At 39.3% G+C, this 26511-nt stretch overlaps 1 protein-coding gene across 1 annotated transcript in view; it reads right to left on the bottom strand.

The window, feature by feature from the left end:
• MTHFD1L (methylenetetrahydrofolate dehydrogenase (NADP+ dependent) 1 like) overlaps nucleotides 1-26511 on the bottom strand; it is a 137888-nt gene that overhangs the window by 25061 nt on the left and 86316 nt on the right. Inside the window, exons 24-25 of the mRNA XM_062488866.1 lie at nucleotides 18118-18225; nucleotides 16546-16698 (exon numbers count right to left, since the gene is read on the bottom strand). Coding sequence (XP_062344850.1) covers nucleotides 16546-16698; nucleotides 18118-18225 — 261 coding nt within the window. The remainder of the gene's footprint in view (nucleotides 1-16545; nucleotides 16699-18117; nucleotides 18226-26511) is intronic.

Below are 26511 nucleotides of genomic sequence, written 5' to 3'. Positions count from 1 at the left end.
TTGAGTCTGCAAACTGCAGTTAATATCCTTGATTCCTGGCTATCAGCTGCAGGCATTATTCAGAGGAGATGCTTGATCCAAAGGGAACGCATGAGAAAGACTGAAAAATAGCTAAGTGTGCATGTGGCATTCAAATGAACACAAAAATTTCTTTCAGAAGAGAAGACATTTCTTGGAAAACTATTATATATTTTGATTAGTGGAGATGTAAAGAAGAATTATTAAATAGAAAAAACAAAACTTTTGAAGTTTAGTTTCCTTCTATCAGCTGGAAGGAAAAACAAACATTGAGAACATGGCTTTGGATACAAGGTACAAAATATATGAAATCTATGGGCAAAATGGGCAAGTAAGAAAGGGGCCCTTCAGAGCAAGAGAAACAACCAGATGCTGTGAACCACATATGCCAACAGGGTGGAAAGCCAAAAGACTATTTGTTACCTGATGATAAAGGGTATAAAATAAACCAGCACATCTAAAACCAACACTTGGTTCTTACTCTGGGCACACCTCTCTTGATTGCTGGATGCTGGAGGTGATCTGCACAGGTGTGTCTTCTGTTGCAACATTATTTTTTATATCTAGGAAAGCTATTTATTCTTTGAAGGACATATGGGAAAACAGTACAGGGAGAAGAAACAAGTGTTGTGGGGCAAATGAAAGCGACTGGAAAAAAAAGGAGGAAATATGTCCTGTGCAAACAGGGATGGTACCAAAGCCACTTGGGAAAACATAGCAGGAAGCAGAGAAAAACACTAGCTGAACTGACAGATCTCATCAGCAAAATGCAAAGAACAGAGGCACATGACTTCAGAAGGTAATTGCTAAAAGATAGAAAAAACAAAGCAGCAGTAATGACATTATAGAGGCCTTATACCTCTCCGAGGCCTGAGAACAAATAATATCTCTAATGTAGTACAAGCAACTTCTATCTCAGTAGCCTGAACTTCAGGAACAATTCTGCCCTGGTGCCTGTGAACTAGGAGAAATTCCCATTTTGAAGACCTCCAAGTCTGAACAGCCAAAGCAAACAAGGAAAGGAATATAAAGATGTTGAGGGTTTCTGAGAACAGCATTTTTATAGCAGCAGTAAAGAACTACTCATTAAGAATTTATCATGTGCATCTTAAAACCCATTCTAAATGAAATTAAGAATCAATATGCCAGTGCATCCAAAGCCAGATAATTTTAAATGTAATTAATATTTTCTTCCTTGGAAACTATATAAAGCTGTTAGAATTATGTAGGGCTGAAAATAACATTATTTAAAGGCTGTGAAAAGGCAGAAACACCTGATTGCCCTTTTCCCCTCTTTTTTTGGAAATTGTTTTCTTTCACTATTTCTACAGATTTAAAAAAATATATTTCAGCAGCTGACTTCCTCTGAAAGTCTATTTCTCCTATAGGTTCTTTCACAGTTGGTCTGAAGTTCATCACAGGATACACAAATCCGAACAAGAATGGGTCCCAGATGCATTTACCTCAAACAGGCATGTCCTTTCCTGTTTTGTCTTTGCACACAAGAAAATCAATTAGTTCTTAACATTTTTTTCCATGCAACTACAAAAATCCTTTGAGTTTTGTTGCTTTTCTGTTGGTTTAAAACAGCTCCTATAACTTCAGTCATCACTTGTAAGAAACTGCTGTCCTATAGCAGCACCTCTAACACTTTCCCAGTAGAGTAGATTTATCTTTTGAAGTTCTCACTGCAGTAAGTTGCATCAGACTTTATTACACACATGGAACAAAACTAATACAAACTACTTGGCAATGCTTCCCCATGACCTGCACTAGTGATGAACACACTAACTCATCTGTTTAGAAAAGCAGACCTAATCACTGCATCAAAAAGAGAACAGATTTGGATTGTCTTCCTCTGAATATCTGGAGGTTTCTTCTCAATTTACAAATGAGTGTAGCAATTTCAATTTAATGTGGTCCTGTAAATAATTTTACCTCAGGCAAAATGACACACTAATGCAACACAACCAACAGCACTGGCCCAAACAAGAGAGATCTTTACACTTCAGTTAAAATGAATTGAGGCTAAAGGTTTGAATTCACTTTACAATTAAAGCAAATGTATTTTATGTATTTGGTAATCTTTCCTCCAAACTTTCCTTTAATTTGTCAACTTTTTCTATGAATTTACCTACAGGAAATTCCTTGAGGCTTCACACACAAATTGCCTTCCCACTTTATTTTTTGTTGGTTTTCACTAAACTACAGAATAAACTTTGCAGGAGGGCAAAGTACAATTTACCAAAACAATTTTAAAAAGTGGAAGCTCATTCTGTGGCAAAGGCTAAATTATGTCTTCCAAGAATCACATTTGGCAGAAGTCTTATTACAGCAGACTGCCTTGGTTTCCAGAGGTTACATCTGAATTACGAGAGAGCCAGCAACCCCAGCCCATAAACAGTAACACAACATGAGAAGGAGAGCTGGAGCAGAGAGCTGAAGATCGTGAACAGTTCAGGACTTTCTGAGACTGAATTTAGGATGTAAAAGCTGCTTACTGCTCAAGCAAGTACCAATAAGAACACACCTTTCATTCAGTACATTCCCTGGCTCACGCACACCTGGAAGAAGCCAGAAGTCTTCTAATTGACTTCCCTCCCCACCCTCTGTCCTTTTTGACAAGCCTGGAAGAACAAAACACAGTGACACTACTGCAAGGGACATAACACTTCATACTCAAGGAGTAAAATGTGGATTTGAGTGACACAGAGATGGGGCTAGCAAGTCTCCCCTTTACAACAACACAGGCAGAAGGAGATAACACATTTTGGGGGGGCTCATGCTGATGCTCTTCTGCACAGGTGCTGCTGGCACATGGAAACACGTCCATTCTTTGGATGAACTCAGGACCATTGGCATGTACATTTTGAAATTCTGACCACACAGAAAAATCCCACATTTAGATACATATGCTTTTCAGTCCAGGACTGATCCCAGGAAGAGCATGGACTGATCCCAGGAACAGCATGTATGTGGTTATTGGTTGGTTTTGTGGGGTTTTGTTTGTTTGTTTCTTTTTTTTATACATACAACTTCCTCTTGGCTGGATCCCTAAAGTTGTAAATTACACATTCTATGCTTGATGTATGCCATAATCTTGTTTGCCATTTTGTTTCCATAAAATGTTAAGTTTTACTGTGCCAACAACATAGCTAAATTCTTTCCATTTAAATAAAGCCCTTTAATTGTAATTTATTCTCATGTATATCCTGAGCTGAAACTGAAAACTATTTCTATTCTAACAACTAGAAAGAATATTCATAATTTCTGCAATGCAATGATTCAATTTTTTTTTCCTTCACAAGCTTTTCTGCTTCCCAAACTGGACACATTTCACGTTTTATGCCAAACATGCCAAAATAAAAACTGCCTCCAGATGCCAAAAAAGAAAGACCAAAAAAAAAAGTGGAAAAAAATGAGGAAAAAGATAAAACGATTAGGCGTTTGACTACTATAATGAAGATATGATGGTCATCTATGAAATCATATCAGTTTGCTGCAATAATGTGTACTAAAACTGAACACAATGAAGGTGTGGTTTAATGCATAGAAAAAAGCATACATTTTCAATGCAATCCACAGTCCAAACAAAAAGTGGATGAACAACAGAATGATAACTCCTAATACTCTATCAGCAGAAATCTCTAGCTATAGAGATTTTTTCTACAATACCTGATGATTAAACTAAAAGCAGCCTTCTATCAATAAATTCATTCCCACAATTTACATTTTTCTGTACTTATAAGGAAATTCTTCTTACATCACATGGTGACTGCTCCGTTCATTGCACTCCACCTCCAGTAATAACATTATGAATTAAGTCAAACATGCATTAACTGATGGGTGGAAAACAGTCTTTCCAACATAAATACACAGAAATCCTTAAAATACTTTCAACGAGAAAGAGATACCACTCAAAAATGCTGGTCAATGGCAAAGATGAATAGGATCTGATCTGTATAGCAAATACATTTCCTCTGAATACTGATACAGTGCATATAAAAACAGGAATAATCCCTGCTGAGGCTGGGTTTGAATGGGCATTTACAGAAGGCACAAGGCCAAGTGCCCTGTCCTACACACCTGGATCACAACTATCCCAGGCAGTGCTACAAGCTGGGGGAACAGCAGCTGGAAAGCTGCCCAACACAGAAAGACTCGTGGGTGCTGGTCAACAGCAGCTGACCATGAGCCAGCTGTGTCCAGGTGGCCAAGAAGGCCAATGGCATCCTGGCCTGGATCAGCAATGGTGTGGCCAGCAGGAGCAGGGCAGGGATTGTCCCCTGTAGTGAGGCCACATCTTGAGTGCTGTGTCCAGTTCTGGGTCTCTCACTACAAGAAGGATATCAGGGTGTTGGAGTGAGTCCAGACAAGGACAAGAGAGCTGGTGAAGGGTCTGGAGCACAAGTCTGGTAAGCAACTGAGGGAACTGGGTGTGTTTAATCTGGAGAGGAGGAGGCTCAGGGTGACTTTACTGCCCCCCACAACTCCCTGAAAGGAGGGTGTAGCCAGGTGGGGATAAGCCTCTTCTCCCAGGAATCCAGCAACAGGATGAGAGGATATAGCCTCAAGTTGCACCAGGGGAGGTTCAGTTTGGATATTAGGAGGAATTTCTTCCTGGGAAGATATTGGATTTGGCTTCCCAGGGAGCTGGTAAAGTCACTGTCTCTGGAGGTCTTGAAGAAAAGACTGGAAGTGGCACTCAGTGCCACGGTATAGTTGACAAGGTGATGTTAAGTCACAGGTTGAAATCCATGATCTCAGAGGTCTTTTCCAAATGAATTGATTCTGTGATTCTATGAAAAGAGTAAAAACATAGGAGAGCAGGAGCACTATTTATATATCAATGTCCTTTCAAACAGGTTTATATCCTGTATAATAGTAACACTCTTGGAAACCTGAAATTGGATCTGAGCCAAAACCATGAGCTGGATGGTGAGAAAAATCTTCAGGACAGCCTTCTGAGCAACCACTAGGTAAACAAAGCCTGGAGATGCTCACAAGGGAACTCTACTGTGAGCAAGGAAATCAGGTATTTAAAGTCTCACAATATGAACAGCACTGCATGTAAGATACCAAATGAGCTTTTGTTTTCCAGCAAAATAACCACAGACCCCTGTATTTTTGGCTATTTCATGAATCAAAGAAAGGTAAAAGTCATACAGCTTCCTTGTACAAACTCCCAGATTAGCAGTTCACTTCTGAGCCCCAGCAGTTTTTGAGAGCTGTGCAAATGCAGTAACTTCTGGGCAGTGAGAGGCAAGTGCTGCAAATGGAACTGGGGAAAAACAACTCAGTGGTACCACCTATGCGGCATTTACTACTTCTTTTTTGGGGGTGCATTTGTCATGTTATGGATAGCATTGCCTAAAAGACGTGTAATATAAATTAATGTCACCGAGATTCCATGGTTTAAGATGTCCCCAAGTACACTAATCCAGCAGTACTTCTGCCCTCACAGCAGACTGAAAATAAGGAGCCAAACATGAACTCTTAAGTGGTGTTGAATTATAATGCTGTTTTGTGAAAAAATATAAGTGAAAAGTAAAATCAAGCCAGAAGATTTATTTTCACTTACCTAAGTTAATATTAAATAGGACTAGAAAACAGCACAACAGGTTTCTACAGATGACAGATTGTCATAGTTCTTCCAGCCTCAGTCTACTGGTTGTTTTTATTGAGTGAGCAAGTAACAAAAACAGATCACGTCAGTGTAAGAGTTTACTGATGATTTACTAAAAGGCAAACACATTTTCTACATTTCTCTGCAGCTTTCGCTTACGGTATGCTCATTTGATTGCAACACTGAAACCAGAAGGCTACCTCAAGACTTGATACTCTTGATATTCAGTATTTGTAGGGTGTTAGCGTGGTAGGTGCCCTGCGAGATACAAAAGATTTGCCACTTCAGGAGAGTTACTATGCAATCCTTTCCCATGCAACAATGCAGATCTCTCCTCGACACATACCCAGTGTTCCTTTACAGACTGCTTTTGATTATGAAACCAGAGTTTAAGGAGAATCAGAGCAAGGTTTTCTGAAGACTGCAGGGGATATAAATGTTATTTCTGTGACTATAACAAGCCTCCATAATGTTTAATCATTGATGTGTTGGTTGCTAAATGATGATTGAAACTTAGTATCTTTATGCTATTTTGCATATTTGTAAAAACAAGAAACAGTTGGACTCGACCACCTTTTTAAAACTGCTGCAGATATGGAATCTCCAACTAAAAAAAGTGAAGTAAAAACCTGTAAAAAAGTGACATGAAAAAATAGCCCCTGAGTGGCTGTGCAACAACAACAAAAAAAAGCCATGACCTTATTACCTAATTCTCATAACTTTTCCTGAAAGCATGTACTCTGAGGTTAACTTTAGACTCAAAGTCTTCAGAGCATTGCTGAGCTTGAAGTAGGACAGCTCGTGCAGAACTTTAACATTTCTAAAATAATTTCTTTCCAATTGCAACATTCCTATATATGACTGAATAGCTCATTCTGAATTTCTTCATGTCACTATCTTTTCTTATTAAGCCTAAAGCCCAGCTTCTTATGTTGTCTAAAGAAACATGGTTAATAAACAAAGGTGCTGTGGTCAGGCACTTCAGCCTAAAGTATCATGCAATTATAGAATTTTATCTTCTGAAAATAGGGACTCCCTAGGGAGAAACTGTTTAGCCTGCTAGCTCCAAACTTTGACATGTTATTAAAAAACATTATTAAAAATGTGAAACCAGTTAAAAAGAATGTTCCATTTGTGTCAGGCATTTTTATATGACATCAAGAAAAGCTGAATGTCCAGCTGTCAGGCACTAACCTGTGAAGTGTCAAGCACTGGTATAGCTAGCATGGGATTATCATCCACTGGATGGCTTTGGAGATAAGAGTCAAAATTATCTCAAAGAAGCCAAAGTTTGCGGTAAAAGTGAAGACCCATCCGTGCCACATCTTGGACCTTTTGCAGCTGTCCCAGACAGCACCATTATCTGGCACATTTCATTGGAATACTCTCCTTCATACCATTCCCTCAGGTCCTGTCACTGGCCAACAGAGAGAGGAAGTTGTAAACTGCAAGGAGTTCTTCCCCTCAGTCTCCTCTTCTGTTCATTTCAGGAATCAAGTGATTTTAGCTGCTCCTCATTAGGCTTCTGCTCCACACCCATCACCATCTTCACAGCTGTCCTCTGAATGCTGTCTAATAGCTTTATATCCTTTTTTTTTAAAGTGACACCCAAAACTGCACACTGGACTTGATTTGAGGCCAAGCTGGTCAAAAAGTAATGCTCTACTTACGACATTTCATAATTCCATAGGTAAAGAAAGATTCCTCTTTTCAAAGCAAACCCATTATCACTTATCAGCATTTGTATCTTTTGTATTTTTGTAAATAAGGACACATGAGGAGTATCTCAGGAAATACTTTAGGATTTTCATGTGGGTGGGTGGGTGGAGTAGGGAAGGAATAAGCAGCATAACTTTATCTTTTAGCATTGTGCACACAATGTAGGTCAGCCTACTCCAATGGAAATACCCCGTGCTGATTCTTCACATTCTTAGACATAAACATCTCATGATGTTGTAGGCCAGGAAACAGTGAATTTTATTCATGGTCCTATCCCAGAATTGTCAGGGGGACCTTACTGTTAGTACCTCTGGACTCCTTAATTGAAAAAATAAAAAGACAAAATTTTGCTTGTCTAGCAAATGACTAATACAAAGAGGTTGCATGTAAATGTTGAGTATTATACCTTCTATAGTCCATGCCACAATGTAATAAATTAGAGAAGCTCAGTTTCTAATTTCTCAGTAAATACTATTTTGTGCATAATAAATGCAGGACACATTTATTTCAATATAAAACCATCTGGAAAATGCTCTTCCTTCCCTATAAAGGCTATTTGTTAACTAATAATAGATATATTATTTTACTGTGTAAAAGTCTAACCTATTTTTAACCTCACATTGTCATAGAAAGTTTATGGAGAAAATACTTACAAAAAGGAAATCAGAGTCCATTTCCTGTTTTAACAATGATAATCCCTTGACCAGAAGGCACAAATATTCATTCCTCTTTAATGTTAATTAGCACACTATTTATTTTATATTTCACAATTTAATGAAAGAAAGCAAGTTGCTGGGAATATGATTAAGTTCAAAATATCTTTCACCTTATTTATCCAGAACTCAATAAAACTGTTCAGTCAGACTTGCAGCCTCCAGCTAGGTTCCTGCTATTAGCCTTATATAATTTTTAGAGTTTCAGTAACAGTAAGTTGCCAAGCTCAAATATACAACTATCTACATCTGCTAGATAGTTTGTCTTACTGGACAGTCTGGAAAAATTTCACTCACTTGATCCAAACTATAAAGTTTTTTGCTGCTATCAAGGAATCAATACTTTTAAAATTTGCAAATCAGCATTTGAAAAATGCATCAGTAAGAACATTGAGAGGACAATTTTCTTTTTTTTCTTTAGGTGAGCATAAGATAGCCTCTCAAAAAAATTGCATATAGACAGGAGTTTTAAAAAGTAACTACTGCTTCCTTAATGAATGGCTGAATCTCTACATTTCCCATTTGAGCAATAGAGAACCTTTTCAGAAACTGTAATTTCTTTAACTGAAGCTTATCAGGCTGAACAAACAAAAATAGGGAGCATGAATTTCATTTCATAATTTCAATTTTTCCCTACACAGAAGAATAGCAGAATTCTGGAAATGACAGGAGTATGGCTGCTACTACTGCCCTGAACCATGACAGGCAGCAGTGATACCCATCCTGCCCCAAAGCAATCAGATTCAGTGACCCCTATATCTGGCAGCATCAGCCTCTTCACCCCAAATATCATGAACAGGGGAAGAAATACCTGGCTGCTCTCTCTAATGCTCAAGTCTGTACATCTTCTGTATGGATAGCATAATCAAACCCTTAGCACTGCTGTTTCAAGGCATTCCATAAACTGATTTTTGAGTTCATGTGTGGGTCAAAATCCACACGTACCAGGCTGATTGAATGAGCTCTTTACCAAACCCATTTACCTACTCTGGACACATCAGGTGTGCTAACCAGCATGGTCAGAGCTCTAGACTGGGACCAGGGTAGGCAGGTAGCACTGCTGCACCACAGAGAAGCTGCCATGATTCATCCACCTGCTTCCCTCTTTGTCCTGCAGAACACCCAGCAAGTGGCATTCACTAAGTGCTCAAACTTGCACGTGCCTGCATTTCCACTGCAACATCCCTATTTCTTGTCTGAAGTCATGCATAAAATCCAAGGGCAGTTGTCCAAAATTGGTGCTGGCTTCCATCCAAATTGCACTTCCCACTTTTAACTGATACATCTTTGTTAAAAGCAAGCCCCAAGCAAATAAGCTAATGTACATCTTTTAAAGAGCCCTACTCTCCATATGGAATATCAGCCTCTTGTTTTTTGCTTTCTTAACTGATGCAGCCATATCCATTCTTATGGGTGATCATGGACTGTAAATCAGAGACAAGGGAATGAAACAGATAGAAGACATACCCAAACTGGTTATGATCACAGGTAGGTGTCACTGGCACAGCAAGACCTTAATGGCCCCCAGGCTCCCTGAAAGCCTTGACCAAAGCAGGCTTTCCCAGAGGAGAGCCTTTGGCTCCACGTGCACTACAGGTGATTCCCATTTACCTACACTGATGGCATCTGCGAGCCTGAGACAGATGCACTGAGTTCATTACATACAACTTCTCAGCTCTGACGAGGGCAAGACATTCACAATCACAATGAACAAAACTGTTTCAGAACATAATGAGTTCTCTTGGTCTCAGCATCGCTTAAACACGTCTGCACCAGCCAGGAACTACCCGTGATCAGTGAATTCATCCTGCCTGGGCTGCTGTGTCGAGGCAGCTCATCTTAACTGAAAACATGTGCTCAGGCACTTGTGATCCTGTCATACCAGCCTGGGAAATTCCTCTGCAGCTGCTCTGATCCACCATACCTTCCCATGCCCTTTCACATGGAAAGCAAAGGAGGTTAGGTAAAATTCTCTCAAGAGATGGGAGACTACAAAAATGCATTTTCAGGGGATCAGTCTGAAACTTCTTCTGGCTAAAGTGAAACATGAGAGTCACCTCTTGTACTTGTAAATAAGTTTTAAGTTTACCTATTAAGATAAACTACTTTAGATTACCACTGACATGTCTTAGAACTTGAACATAATGTTACATTTCTATGGATGTATTTAATATAAATATACTTGGAAAAGATTACCAAGGAAAGTATATAAATATACTTGGAAAAGATGACCACTTGATTCCTTTTTGTTACCAAAAGGTTAATTTTATTTAAAACCAAATTTAAACATTTGCATAGAAAAAAATCTCTGACAGGGCTTAAAATAAGATGGTAAGATGGGAAAATAATTTTGGAAAATAGAGGATGCTGGATACAAAGAAATAATTTCACAAGAATTATACTGAAATTTGTTATAATGGAAGTATTAGTAGGGAGAAAAATCTCATCAAAATTAAACATCAAATAGCTTACCAAAACACAGGGTCTATTTTCTTCTTTGATATGTTATCTAGTGATTTCATCCTGCCCCAAAAAAAAGAGGTTTTCCCTTAACAATTCAGTTCACTGAATAACACACAAACACACCTACAAAACTTCCTTTTTCTTCTCAGTAGAAAACAAATCAAAACCATTCATTTGTTTCTCTAACTACAAGTGCTGGCCCTCAAGAAATGTATGGTTAGGTGGAATAAAGCAATAATAAGATTTAATCTGGCCAGCAATGGGACATGGTCTTTCATTCAGAAGCAGCAATATATTGTACATTATTATGATACAGATTAAATAATGCTTACTAGCAAACAAACATCAGTCAAGATTGACAGCATGAACTCTACAGAATCTAACTGTCTTGCCTTTATTATCTGTCAAAATATGGAGAGGAGGAAGAGAGGCTGGTTTGTGGGGTTTTTTGGTTGTTGTTTCAGGTTTTAAGAGAGTATTTTACCATATGCCTGTGTCACAGCCATAGCATGAAGGTACAGTGATCCAGAGCAAAGTATATTTACTCTGTATTTCCAACAAGCACTGGCTTATCCGCATCAGTTTAAAACAAGTGAAGTAAACAGTAAATGCACAGACTATATGAAAATTTCTGTCATTTAAATACATTATTTTCTATTCAATTCCAAAAGTTACAGAAATGATAATGATATTTTCAAGTCAGCTAACCTCTACTCTTTTCCTCTTAAATTTAAATAAAAATCCTTAGTCATCAGCAAGGCATGTTCTGCTCTCCTGTAACTACATTGATTACTCACATGACTTCTTCCTTCCCACATCTTAGGTCATGTCATTGTTCAAACTAATGCTTTTGGAACACCTTCAAAGCTCTTTAACCCTTGTGGCTTTTATGTCAGTGTCCTCTTCCAGTTCTCTGTGTACATCTTGGATGTGTCTTCAAATAATTTCACAGGTGTCTCCTCTCATTGGTACAATTCTCAGTTTTTCTCTTTCCAGCCAGTCCCATCCTTCCAATCCTGCCCTCAACCTTTTATTCCCATCTTCTGATCACAAATGGCCACAGCCATCCTTGAATCTTAACTGCCTCATAGTCCATACACCTGGGATGTTTGCAAAGGCAAACCATTCCATTATAATCTACAACTTTTTCCTCAGCCCTTCAGCTAAATCATTCACTTAGGACTATTTCTGCCTCATCTACAGAGACCCTCCCCTCTCTGGCCAACCCAATACCATCACAACCACATCATGCAATCCACCAAGGGCCAGAAGTGGATTTCCTGTTATTACACTAACCTCAGCTTACTAACTAACCTCTCAGCCTCTAGCTTTTAGACACAACAAACTGAAGTTGATTGTCCTCACCCTCACTTCCAGCCACCAGTCATGCCTATCTGGTCACCTATCTGGCCCATCAACCCTACCCTGAATACTTTATCAGCCTTCCACCAAGTATAACATCATTCAGCATTTCCACGTGTGCATAGCTGGTCACTGTACAGGAATGATGCACCCTTTGAACATCTCTCCCTCACTGGGATGGCACCTACTGTAATAGATAAAAAGGCACATCATCTAACAGAGGGCAGCTTTTCTTTTCCTGTTACCAGTTTTCAATTTAGAACTAAACAATTGTTAACCTGCTTTCCTACATGAGTCGAACTTCATGGCTTTCCTTTACTCGTACTGCTTTCACACTTCTTGCAGTTATCTCAAAACTAGCCCACTGAGTCTGTGAGCACCTAGCTTTCACAACTAGCTGTTCTGAGCACTGCTACAACACAGCAATTATACAACACCAAAGGTAGGTGCCAAATGCCACATCCCCAGGCACATTTTTTGGACCAACAGTGGTCAGAATATAATACCTAGCAGAGCTTAAATCCTTTGTAAACAATATAAAATTGAACTGTAGGATAAATGTTTTACAAAGCATATATAAACCTCACCATCACTTATATTTTTGAAAACGTTACCCTGTGTTACATAGATCACCAGGATGAGCTGAGCAATCAAACCATTATTGTTCATCTGTCCCATAAAAACACCAGAGAAAAGTGACAAAAATAACAATTTGGAGACAAACTGAGCATCATGCACCACTAAAAAAACTGCAATTTCACTTCAGGTGGCCTGGACTCCAGCTTAAGTTTAATAGACACTTTCAAAACTTGTTAAGCTCTTAACCACTAAGAAAGAAGAAGTTTATTCAACAGGGAACAATATTTTCCTTCTGAAACTATTAATAAAGATATTTAATTGTGATGTCTCTTCCCTCTTACAATATCCAGGTAATATTCTGGCCGGACAGTCCTGGCCCTCACCCACAAGTGAACTAGAGCTTTGTTCCTCCCGTACACTGATTTCAAACTACACTGGGTCACCCCAAGAGTTCCTTCCAAGGGGATATAGTTTCAGCACTAGTTCCAGAGACTTGAAGTTCTTTCTCTATGAGGAGAAAAATATTTCTGTGATAGGTTGACCTCTCTTCAGATATGTTGATATCTGAAGGATGCCAGTTTATTGTGAGAATTTGGAAGCTGGCATGACTCCAAAAGCTCCACATATTTTCAGAGTGACCATGCCTGTAATCTTAATCCATTGAAATGAAAGTGCATATGACTGGAGAAGAGTAGTACACACTTAAAAATCTCATTATGACTCAAACACAGATTTATTTATTGCACCAGTGATTTGGTAGCATCACTTCACAAAGGCAAAAGGCAACTTCTATGACCTTCCTGCATTCCTGCAACTCACATGAAAAAGAACAATGGAAATGTGGCTGAATGTGAGAAAGCACTGAACTGCTATGGCTTTTTGGGTGGGTGTGGAGAGAAACACACGTACTACAAAAAAATCTAATAACTCCCCACCCAAGCATTGCTAGTGGATGACCTCACTGGTTTCCTACATGTACTCCAGCAGCTTTCCTGCCATCACTCTGTTAAGCCAAGCAATGATGTCAACACTCCACCTGTGAGAGTGATGTAGCCCTCTGGGTCATGGTCTCAGAGAACTTGGATAAAAGCTGTGCCAGTGTTAATTAAATGCACCTCTTGTTTCACTGCTGATTTCCTCTGATAAGGCTCAGCTCATTTTTCCTGGAAAGACTTCCATGCTGTATGGGAACTGGAGCCAACCATAACACAAACCAAATATTGCTTAGAGAATATGAAGACAACATGCTAAATATTTAGTTAAAAAAAAATAAAATCACTGTGTATCAGAGCTGAGATAAATACAAATCTCATTACTTTGCAGTTGCTAGTGACAAGGCTAAACTACAAATGCTAGTTACTGCAGATAGTTTATTATCTTTCATCAATACTTGTCTCTCTCATTTGTAATGCTCTTCCCAATTACACGGCAGCAGAACTCTAACAACCTGCTTTACTGATAAATTCTGACAGAATATGAGAAGTTTGCCCGGTAAAAAATATGCTTTGAGAATGGAGTTTGACATTTAATTAGCATCAGAATTATCATTACAACTTTAATGAAAAATAGGACTTTTTTCCTGCCATCAGAAAAGCCTGAGCTGTAAGAAGGTTCTGAGCAGCTTAGGTATTAAGGGACCTCTCCACTAATACAATTAACCAGCAAGCAGTGGAAAGGAAAAAAATTATATGCTGCTCCTTCTTTTTTTCCTATATAAAGAAATCTAATCCACTGTCATGACTGGATGCTTTCACCATATGCTGTCACTGGGATTTCTGTACTCCCTCTTCTCATAGCATTGACTTCCAGCCACTTTAAGCCTTCAGGACAAGCCTTTTTATACTTACTTTGCTCTTGCAGACATTTTCAGATAGCTTTATTAGGAAGAGAACCGCCAAAGGAAGGCTTTCAGTTTTGTTTTTTTTAGACATCAAAAATATTTCTTCTTGCACAACTTAAAAAGTAACACTAACCTTAATACTTGGTTGCTGACAACACCGCGCACAAAAAATCAGTAGGTGATAAGTTAGAAAAGCAATTTCAAAAGTCATGATGCAATTATATTATGATAGTTTGTTTCACAATCACAACTCTCCACTCTGAAAGGCAGCAAGTTGGACCACTTGCTATAAATTTAATTCTCAAGAAAGAACTGCATGGTAACAATGTTAGGAATACATTCATATTCACTCATTCATTCTGATTTGTAGCAATTGTGATGGTTCCAAGAAATGTTCTGTCCTACATTCCTGAGCATTACATTCCTGAGTATTAGCAATATTTTTCCAAACAACCAATGATCGATGTCCGTATATTTACATTTTTACCTCTTGGGGATCTTATGTTTATACAGTACCTCACCTACAAACTCTCTTGGAATACATAACACAGAGTACTTCCCAGTGCCTTTCCAGCTCAGGATATGGGAGAAGTTCCATGGCTAATACTACCTCTCACCAAAGTCAGGCTAACTAACTTAGACATATTTTTTACACTCTACTCCAAAAAGAAATCTCATATACAAAATGTCTTTCAAAAGAACTGCAATTTTTGGCTCTAAATTGAAACAGAAAGAGGTAATCCTTGAACTTGTTTGGTTTATACTGCTCCTATGGACAGTTTCTATGGATTTATGACACTGAACTGCAGCTAGTTTATAGCAAAGCATGCAGGGTGTGACTCATTCAGAAAGCTCAACCCAAGAATATTTCATTCTGACATCCAACAGAATAGCTCCCTCATGGATTTGAATTAGTTGCTGCCCATTACTCACATGCTCTCCTTCTCATAACTTCATGACACACAACTTGCAGTGCAAACTTGAATCCAGGCCATGAAGGAGATACTAGAAGTTCTGACAAGTTTTATCCTGTCACCAGTAATTGGAATTTGGTCATACACAATTTAAATACACAGATGTGCTCTGCTTCTGGTGGATGTGAATAATATGGTCAGGCAGAAGGAAAGCATATCCCCAAGTCCAGTGACTTAAAGTGACACAGTTTCCTGAACTCCAGGAACCCTCTTGGTCACAAAGTACTTCCTTCCTCATTTCAAACACTTGATTGTTTCAGAGGGAATTCAAAACAATAGATTAGAAACTTTCAACCTTTCCTAAGTGTACTGCTACACAAGGAAATCAGGCCGTTCTCTGGGAAGATGAGATAACATTGGGAGAGTACTCTTTCCGGAAATGCAATGGCTTTTGTATCCCTTCTCCAGCAGCATCCCATGAATCAGCTACATGTAAGTAATAACTCTAGCTATGAGATGGCAGATGCAGCTCAACTGCTGTTTGGATTAAGATGTGTGTGGTTGGCAAAAGGCATGAGCCAACTCACTTCTCAGATATTTCAATAAGGCCTGTAAGGGAAGAAAGTATCAGGAGCTTCCTAATCCAAGTCTGTACTTGTAAGGACGGTAGAAAGAAAGGATGCCGATTACCTCATTTTATCACCTCATTGTTTAAATCTCTAAAAAAGGAGAAGGAATGTGCTGTTATTTCTGCAGTTAAAAATCTACCCTTCCCACTGTAACTTACTTCTACAGGACCAGTAGTGATGTTCACAAAGACTGGAGCAGATCAGACTCATCAGCTGAAGAGCAATTATTTTAAGCATACTCTATTCCCCAACATGATTCCTTTAATCTAAATACATTAGAATGGTTTGTAATGATGGATAAAAGATTTAAAATTTAGAATAACATCTAACTAGTTATTTACAGGCTGCACTTCGAATAAGAAAAGGCAATGACAAGTAAATTCATTTTTCCGCAGCATTAGGGTGCCTAGATACCATAGGTTAACCTAAAAACAACAGCAACGAAAACAACAGCAAGAGCCATTCTCTCAGACCCGACAGTCAAAGCTCTAATATAACACTGGATTTTCTTGATTATCTTTTCCTATCAATCTAGAGCTACAAAAAATTTGAGGATAAGGTTATTATACAAAAACAAGAACTCACATGGCTCTACAGATTATTTTTAGAGGCAAACAGGAAATGCACGTCCCCGTCAAGCTGGGTGAAAGGGGAGTTACCTAGTTGAATACTTTGCACTCACCGTTCCTACCAGAGGGTAGATGAATCCAGCTCCAACGCTGGCTCGCACATCACTAATTGGCAAAATGAAACCAGTGGGAACACCCTTCCTCTCAGGCTGATGGGAGAGGGATAGGTGAGTTTTTGCCATACAAATGGGAAGATTTCCAAATCCCTAACAAAAAAAAAATAGGGGAAAGAAAATAAAGAGAAATGTTTTTAAAATTACAGTAAAGACACATTATGCTTTTTTTTTTGCTATCAGTATCTTCTAGAAACCTCTCATACAGCAGTTCCCTTTGGGCTCTAATGACCTAGTTAGACACCAACTTGAGATCAGGATTCAGAGTCCAAAATTTTGTAAGGGTATTAATGTTTTCTTGGGGGTAAACACAGCTGGTGCTCATGATGCTTTCCTTTGTTTTTAAACAACACAAAACCTGCATGGGGTGACGGCACCCCCTTCATTAATGCCAATGAACTAGTTACTGAAAATGTGGGAGAAAATCAGGAAAAGTGCCTCAGCAGCTTCCCCCACCCATTATTTGTCTCCAAGTTATTGATTAATCTTGAGTTAGGCACCTTCCACTCTTCTGTTCAATTATTTGACAGTTAGGGTCAGAAGGAGAGGTGGCACTTCAACTTTTTGACATTGTGAAAATATTTCCTAATATACTAACATTTCGACTAAAAAATGGATTAGAGAATCACAGCAGGAAAAAATAAAGGCATGGATTATTTTCCTTCAAGTACACTAAGTAAACTTCTTTTCCATTTAGAAGAATGAAATTCATTCTCAGGAAGTTTGCGTTACTGGGAAAATGGCTGTCCACATGTCTGACCAAGGACTTCTGCTTGTCTGACACCAAGCCACTGAAGTTGACTTAGGAATTTTTCCTGGACATATTGTTTCTACATTCTGACAGAAAGGCTCCAGCCACATTTATGTCCAGAAGCCATTCCACTACAAAAAACACATTCCAAACACACCTCTCCACATGGTTTCAAAACTTTTCAAACTGTAACATGCTCCCACATGCTTTAGGACAGGTGATCTATTTCATGTTCTAGTATTCACAACTCCTTGAAAGTAATAGGAATGGAAAGAAATAAAAATATTTTACAAATATTGGGATCTTTGTTATCAATGTGCATAGCTGTGCACAGGTATGTTACTGTGTTTGCAAACTCTTTTTGGCAGGTACAAATGAAAATTGGCTACATTTGCTAGCAGCAACTTTTGCAGATACGCAGTTGTCAGGTTTAAGAGAGTAACTCAAACTGCAGAGAAAGTACAGTTTCATGGACAATCTCAAAAGCAGTCTGAACACCGTTTATATCTCACAGGACATCACTTTCAAAGTTAAAACCATTCTAATTCCATTCCATAACCATTTCTAATGGTTAAAACCATTCTGTTCTATTGAATATAAACCAATCCATACTGATGTCCACAGTTTACTACCATGGGTAAACCCATGCCTTTCAGCAAAGCTTGACTTAACACTCCAGTCTGAGAACATTTTACACTCCAAGGTTTCCCAAGACTTGCATCCAGCAGGTACCTGCCTGCATAATTCCCTGGTGCTCTCACCTGTCGGGTGTAACGATCAACTTGAGACTGTGCAACAGGAGACAACTCTATATCCTCAGCTCCATACACCTTCTGAGCAATAATCCTTATTTTTTCAACAATAGGAAGCTGCAGAGACAAGGGAACAATACAAGGATGAACATTAGCCAAGAGAAACTAGGATCTTGTTTGCTGAGTGAGGCCTCTGAATCTTTCATTTAGATTCATCCTTGTTGAACAGGCTTGCTAAAGCATGAGAGCAAGTAAAGAGCACTGGTGATGGATATGATACACAGCTACAGGTACATGAACTAACAGCTGTGATTTCAGCTACTCCATCATTTCGAAGCTACACAATTTGTGCATTACAGAGTTGACAACATGAGCTTACGCTTGCCTGAAGTGGAGGTGGGGGGGGGGGGGGGGTGTGAGAAAATTACTGCCATCTAGTTACAAGAATGAAGAGACAACCTACACCTCAATCTCCATGGGTTAACAGGGATCACCAGACAAAAAAGTTTCATTTCAGAATAAAGATAACCTACATGAGTGGACAAGGCAAGGTAGGAGGCAAGGAGAGAAGGTTCCGCTGAGAACTGAGGAACTGTAGCGGAAAATTCCTGACCCATCACTGCTCCTTTGATTGTGATTCTTTTTTATTATTTATTATTATTCTTACCTCCTATCCTTTCTAATATGTGTATTTTTAATTGTAGCTTTGATACTGTAAAGCACTTCAGACACTTAAAAAAAAAAAGAATATGAAAGCATTCTAGAATTAATTTTGAAGCCTCAAGTCATTAAGTTAAATCCCAGTCTCCAGGAGTATTCACATCGAGTTACTGAGCTCAAACTGAACAAGTTCTAGCTTTCACAGCTTCAATTTGAAGGCAGAATCTCACATTCAGTCTGTTAGAAAACCCTTAATAGATTTTCAAGAAACAGTCTTTTCTGGTCAGATCAGGCATTTACTTTTTTTTGCCTTCATTTTTGTGTATTTAGAGTAAACAGCTCTTTCCTATTTCCTCTTTCTCTTTCCTTTTGCTTTTAAAGACCCAGGAGACAGCAATTGTGACTCCTCCAGCCTATTTTAAACACGCCATTCTCTGAGTTCTCTCTTTCAATAGGAACAGGATGATAGAGAAGGGATCTTACCATGAGTTTAGCTAATTCAGTGCTGACTATAGATGGCCAGAGATGTGTGCAATATTAAAGGGAGTATCTCATCAGTAACTCATAGCATATTTAATTGACAACACACATGGAAAAAGTGCTAAACAAAATCTAGAGAAATAACCACTTGCGGAGGAAGACTTGGTAATCTCAAGCAATAGAAAAAGCACCAGAACACAAAATAGAAGTGTATAATTTTATTCTAACAAAGGCAAGACATCAATTAATTTCTGAATAACAAACACTATCTGGTGCATTTATAGGAAGTTCCAGTTGACCACATTTTTGCAACACCTGTCTGGAAGTAGCTCTTTTTCTGCAAAGATACGTCAGTTGAAGGGTTTGTGCCAGCCTGATCTTTTTTGTATTTATGATTGAATTTTAGAAAAATTAAAGCTTACATTAGTAAAGAACTCCAGTAACAGGCACATCACAAGAAAATAATCTCTTCAGATTTCCAAGTATCTTAAATGTAAGGCAGTTAAAAGCTGCTAAGGCTCAGATAAAATTCCCCCTCAGATCTGAAATTTCAAAGAGAGGTTTAAAGATGATCCGCAAGACACCTTCTGAACATGCTCACTATACAATTACTGCACCTTAATTGGGTGGAATAATTCACATTCCCAACATCAGGCTTTTTACAGGGATCCAAGCAGTGCAAAAAAATCTAATCAGGACTGGAGATAGCACATTGCAAATATCCGGGGTATAATTCCTGGCATCAGTAAACTGAATGGAATGAATACTTAGTGCCATGGACAGCCATCACAAGATGAAACTTGTCTCAGGGTGATTATTAAATAGTTCATATCCATGGCAGTTTTCAACACAGAGGGAGAAATGCAAAACATGTCTGTTAATTTGCCTTTTGGGTGCTGTTTGCTTGCAGCAAAGTAGTAAGAGCAATGGCAAATGGAAAGGCAAAAGAAATTCCATTCCCTGTTGTCAGCCAGCCAACATCGAAACTAACAGCTCTCTGCTTAAACCTCAGTAAATTCATTGAGATGGAGATGGACATTTAGATTCAGCTTGCATTTGTGTCAAAACATTTCCAACTAATTTGACAGCAGTATAACTATTGTGCCTTCAGCCCCCTTCCAATGACCACAGCCGTATTTTCCAAAAGAAGCCCAGCAGGGCCCTGGTTAACATCAGAGGAAAAATGCTTTAATGACAGCAGTGGCACTCTGCTTCTCCTGGGATATGTGCTGTGTGTTGCATGACTGAGTCTGAGCTGGACAGTCAAACTGTATCCCTATGGATTTATGGTTTGTGTTTTTTTCCTGGTTTGTTTTTAATTTTACCAGAATTTCAGATACCTTTTGTGAGTCAGTACCAACACCTCAGATTTTGCAAATATAACCTCAAAAGAATCACCGTTGAGGAAGGAGTTGTGGGAGTGGGAATGGCAAAAAACGTGGTTTACTGAGCCTGTCATTTTTTTTGCCATGCATGAACACACAAACAGGTGAGGCGATGGTGTCAGAGGAGAGTTTGAGCCTATTTAATCTAAGCAGAGGCAAGATGAGTCCTGGCTGAGCCAAATTCAGACAGAAGCCAGCAGGAAGGCACAGATGTGCTATGGACATTAAGACAGCGCATGCACATGCATGCTCCCAGATATGCTTCCTTCCTGAAGTTTCAGGAGTAGGAAAAGGAGTACCCTACACCATGCTAAGAAGCCATATGTTTGCTAGTATTTAGTAGGATTTTTAAGACATTATCTATTTAGAATCACAGTGTAACAGGGCATTTCAAGCTAAAAAGTTTCCTGTGTTTCAGTTATCAAGTAATACTGCCAGGAAATTTCACTTTGATTTAAAGAAATGTTTTCCAAACTAAAAACACCTAGTGCATTACATGAGAAATAAAAATTAATTTTGCCTGAAAGTGCCATAATGGTATTTAACAGAAAAGAAGTTCTACTAATTCAAGAGACATTTTACATAGCAGAAGCCTAGATGTTTACAAGACACTTGTTTAGCTTTAGGTTTTCAACAAAACTGTTAGTTATTCAGCACTTCACTATCAAAATAGTCTCACTGATGGGCAAAGAAATCCACCATATATAGCAACAATGCTAATTCACATGGAGAAGTGGGCTGAAAAATAAGACTTCTACTGCACAAGTAACTACATCATTAGGGGATTTTAAACTGGATTTTTGCTCCAGCTGATACCAGACTTACCTAGAAAAAAAAAATCATGTGAACTAGCTGTTTGTGCCTTATATACTTTTTCATATTTCAGATACTAAAAAAAAAAAAAAAAAAAAAAAAAAAGAAAAGAATAATTTCACATCTGCTGTGGTTTGGGAATGGTACTCTCCAGTTCAGTGTCCCCACCAAGACACTCCAAGAATGCCTTCTCCCAGGGAGCAACTCCTTTTCCCCTTCCCCCATGATGTGAGGTGGTATAGAATAATCTCCTGGCCATGCCCCCTTCCAACTGTTGCAAAAATTAACCCTGTCCAGGCCAGAAGCAGGACAACATCTGTCACTTTTTCTTTTGTCTGGGAGGTTTTTACAACTGCCTTAGGAATTTCCTGAACCAGTTGTTCATTCCCTCCAGTGCTGCACCCTTAGCTCTGCTGATGCAACCATTTGCAGGCCATCACCAGAAGAGTCTTCAAGAAAAGAGGATGAAAAGTCTCATCTGAATGGGGAGTGTTGATGCACCCCTATCAACAGCAACTTGATTCCACAGCACCTCTGCCACCTGGACAGCTAGAGTGAGAAGGAAAGTTGTAAAATGTCCAGAGTGTCAAAAGCATGGAAAACTAATGATCAACACTAAAAGCTATCCCTCTTCTCAGTTCCCTTTGGTAAAGTTGTGACTGTTGCACAATTAAGTACATTTAGGCAAAGATTAGGTGACAGATAGACAACAGACACGATGCATTTGGATAATACCTGACTTCTATAGATATGCAACTATGTATTAGTAGTACTGCTGAAGGAATTATTGCTTCAGAGAATTCATTCCAAATTCAATGTTAGCTTCCTGAGAAAATGGTGACATAAAACGCTTAATGAAAATTTACATTGAACATCAGAAGATGCTACAGGGCCACACAATACAAATATCTGCTGACAATTAATTAGGGCTCTCTCAAAAATAACCAATCTTGCCACTCCTGCCAGGGAGAATGTTCACTTCTGAAATCTCACACATTTAGAGCTACCAAAGCCATATGCTGCTTTTGAGGCAAGCACAAACACACGTGCTTGCTGAGGCTGCCAGGCACCCACACCATAAATAGGATTTTCTCCTAGGCTAAAGCATAACAAGTGCTAAAGCACAAACTGCTTTCACAAAAACAGCATCTGTGCAGCTGCAAATTTCATTACTTGATAGAGGATGATTCAACCATGAAATCAGCACTGATAAAGGTGAGAGCCTGCTATTCCCAAGATTGTATTGATTATCTAAACCGGATCATACCAGTGTTATCATCCAGACATACTGCCACTTCCAGTCCATCTCACTTGCAAGACATGATATTAGTGCCAAGTGGTGCTGTTTATTACACAATCTCCTTTCTTCTCTTACTATGCCTTACTATCGACAGCAATGTTTTCACTAAAACATAATTTAATAGTGCTTAATTTCTGCTAACCTTTTCTCACATTTCCTTCACTCTTTATCTCTTCCTTCACTTCCAACAGCTGACTTCAGATTATCTTTTTTTTTCATGTAGGGCTTGATAAGGATTTCCATGGACAGCAGACCAGTTACAATAGATCTTCCTTTCATCCTTGTTTCCTCTGCTGCTCACACTCACCCATGTGCCAGTGCAACTGAGGCAGCACTGCTGTTTGTGCAGCTGCACATACCAGAGAAAGTCATCCAGGCTAAAACATATCCCAGGGAAAAAATACCCTATTGCAACCCATATCAATTCACACATCCACCTTATCATAAAGGCAAAGCCCAATAGAAGCAGCAAGAATTGCTCAAACTTCAAATCTGAGCACTGAAATGTAGCAGCAGAAAAGTGAGTTGGGGCAGGGACACACATCTTGGCTGGGATTCCTGAAAAAAGTCTCGCTGCCAAAAATTCAGTATTAAGTGAAACAAAGCATGCATATTACCAGGAATCTGGTCTGAAACTATGCTCAAGATTTCCATCTTTTGCATCCTAATTTGGATACCTGACTTTTTAAGCTCTTCAGCTACTGGAAAAAGGAGTTGATCTTTTTAACTCCCCACAGCCAATCTGTGAAACTGCTGAAAACAACCTCTGTTCCCTTCCTCCATAATTTCTTCTGCTTTTAAACATCCTCCTGACTTCCTCAACAACAGAACACACCTCTACAAAGCCAGAGACAACAGCAGTAAGTCCCTAGTCATACTACATTCCACTAGGTTGTAGCTAAGTCCCACTTCTAAGAGATGCCCTGGTATTATCTAGTTTAAATTGAGTACCATAAGTGAATGTCCATCAGTGCAGCACTGTCTGACAGGATCCCTTCACAGTTATACAGCATAAATACTTAAAACTACTTGATTCTCCAACAAATTTATGATTCTGTTGAAAAAACATGCATTTAACCCAAGGATATACAAAAACACTATTTACTTGTACACATTTAATACTTCAAGTACTGTAAACATTCGCTTTAGTCTCAATGCCTAGTTTTGATTATGGAATCACCAGTTTAATTATAAGGTGACAACCTCTGGGCTTACTGTTACTAAGCTGTTTGTGTTTTAGCAGAAATTCTTAATATAATTCAAAATTCAAGGCAGTGGCACTTTTTTAAAAAAACCTTACACATTCACGGAAAGCAATAAAGAAGAATCACTGGTTGGCTAAGTGAAACAGTATGCAGACATCACTCATTCCTCTTCTGGGGAGGGCTGCCAAATGAAAACATGATGAGAGTGTGGCTGAAGGTGCTGTGTGGGGTGACAGAGTGCAGTGCTAGAACAATAGCTGACTCTGCACATTCAAACTCCTACTTCTAGCTTTTCCCTTGGATAAAATAAAAACTCATTTATTAAAGCATCTGTATATTCTGGTTCCAGAAGATCTGTGGCTGACAAAAGGATTTCCAAGTCTTTAGCACTCCTCTTCCTTTGCTGGCACAGGACAAGAGTTGTTTTTTTAATTTGTGGAAAAGCATTTTCAGTCAAGCTAAACAATTTGCGAATCAACACCTAAGCCTGTGGCCTTAGAGATTTATTTTCCATTTCCCCAACTTTGAAGCCCCAGCTGTGCCTAAGAAAATTGTACTATGCAAAGAATAGGAAAATAATGAAAACAAACATAAAAGTACAGTGCCGTCAAGAGCCTACATCCACAAATAAAGAGATGGAGGGGCAGAAAGATAGCTTCCAACCCTAGAACACACAATTCCGTGAAACGATGTCCAGATTCCACAGAAATCTCTTTGATGGGAGTGGGAGGAGTGGGTGGTACAGCCCTATGGAATTCCTCTTTAATGTGGCCTCACTGCTAGGTGTCTTAGTGGCAGTAGAGGGGAGTGGGGGAAATAGTTTAAAGCCTAGCATATGCTGCAGGGCAACACTGCCTGCATTTCAGGATGAGAAATGATCTCCATCAATTATTAGGAAAAGTTTCACTATTCACCATACAGTATTTCATTTATTCCCACCCCAGCAGTACTTAAGGACTTCCCATTAGGTCCACACATGACTGAACTCCATACTGTATAGAGAACAACACAGAACCCATTTGCTTCCTAGACAAATGAGCAGAGGTATGCTGGGCTGGTGTGACAGCAGACACATGATGGGTAGCTTTCATGGCTTAGTGACTTCATGGTATTAGTGGAGGAAACAGAAAATACCCCTGGCACACCCCCCCCCCCCCCCCCCCCCCCGCCAAGCTCCCATTCAATCACTGGGATTGAAAAGATGAGAAGTTCGTAAACTGTAAGAAACACTCTTGGGACATTCTCCTGGAGGTTGGCATTCTCAAACCTAGACCCCATAAGCCCTTCTTGAACTGTGCCTTCCTCCTCGAGCTGCTCCTCCCCTCCCAGTACATGCACCAAGGAGCTTTCTGCACAGACGAAGCTCTTCTTCCTTCATTACTCACAGCTCATTCTTGCTTTGGGAGACCATGGATGGAAGAGAAAATAATGCACAGAGAACCGCTCCTGGCAGAGTTTTCTCTGTTTCGATGCTGCCCTTAGACGCCTCTGAGTGAGCCATTGTCTGTGACAGCTGAAGCGAAGACTGGAGGGAATGAGATAAGTGACAGACCACACCATACTGCAACAGCAAAACAGAGGCAGGGGCAGACAAAACTCTGGGCTTAGATGCTCCAGATTTGCTCAAACTATTATTATGCTCCCCGCAGGGGAAGAAAAACACCAGTGCTGAGGCTGCTAATTGCTTGAATGCCTCCCTAAGAAGTGCTGCTACCCAACCTTGCTCCCAGTGGATGGTCCCAAGCTGAGAAAGTTCTCCTTTGTTCTGCAGGCTAGCCAGGCAATGCACTGCACTCTGCCAAAATATTTGTGCAATCAACTTTCCCTGTATAACCTGGAAATATTTTCATTTGTCATGATATTACCTAAAGGCATAGCACTGTCAAAAAAAATTGTCATCTGATAAAATTGGAAGACTAGTACAACCCCTTCTCTTCCTTCCCATTTGCAACTTTTACAGTCTTCAGTTTAATTTACTAGTGAAGCATAAATCTGGTGATTTGAGGCTCTTCAATAATATTTGTCAGGTTACCATGTCATTCATTTAAGAGAACAGTGCTAACTGACTGACCAGCCAGATGTGCTGATCCTGCCTCATGCCAAATGCCCATCCTTCTCCTTTCTTCTATCTCCTGAGCACCCACTCCACTCCTCCCTTGCAGGAAGGGGCAATGTATCTCTTAAAAACCTAATGCTTGCCTTCTTCTTGCCTATTCTTCCTGATCCAGGCTGAGGAAGTCAGGGACAATTCACCACAGCAGAAGAGAGGAGACCAGGATAGTGAAGGCAGGTCACTCAGCAGGCATGCATTAGTAAGGAATATAGCTTCCCGCTATCTCCTGATCAAGAACAGCCACTGAAGCCAGAGAAACTTGGGAATGGGATGCATTTCCATCCTCTCCTTTCCTCCCCCTAGTTATCTAAAGTTACTTTTAATGGTTCAGTCAACCTTATTTTGAGTAATAGCTTTGTGCTGCAACTTAAAGACCCATACTTCAAGAAAACTGAACCCAGAAGGGAAGTCAACAGTGATAAGAGGATTGATATTTTGATATTTTCC

The sequence above is a fragment of the Cinclus cinclus genome, chromosome 3 (assembly GCF_963662255.1).
Source record: "Cinclus cinclus chromosome 3, bCinCin1.1, whole genome shotgun sequence".
NCBI classification, from domain to species: domain Eukaryota; kingdom Metazoa; phylum Chordata; class Aves; order Passeriformes; family Cinclidae; genus Cinclus; species Cinclus cinclus.
This window is presented reverse-complemented; position numbering and strand designations above follow the sequence as displayed.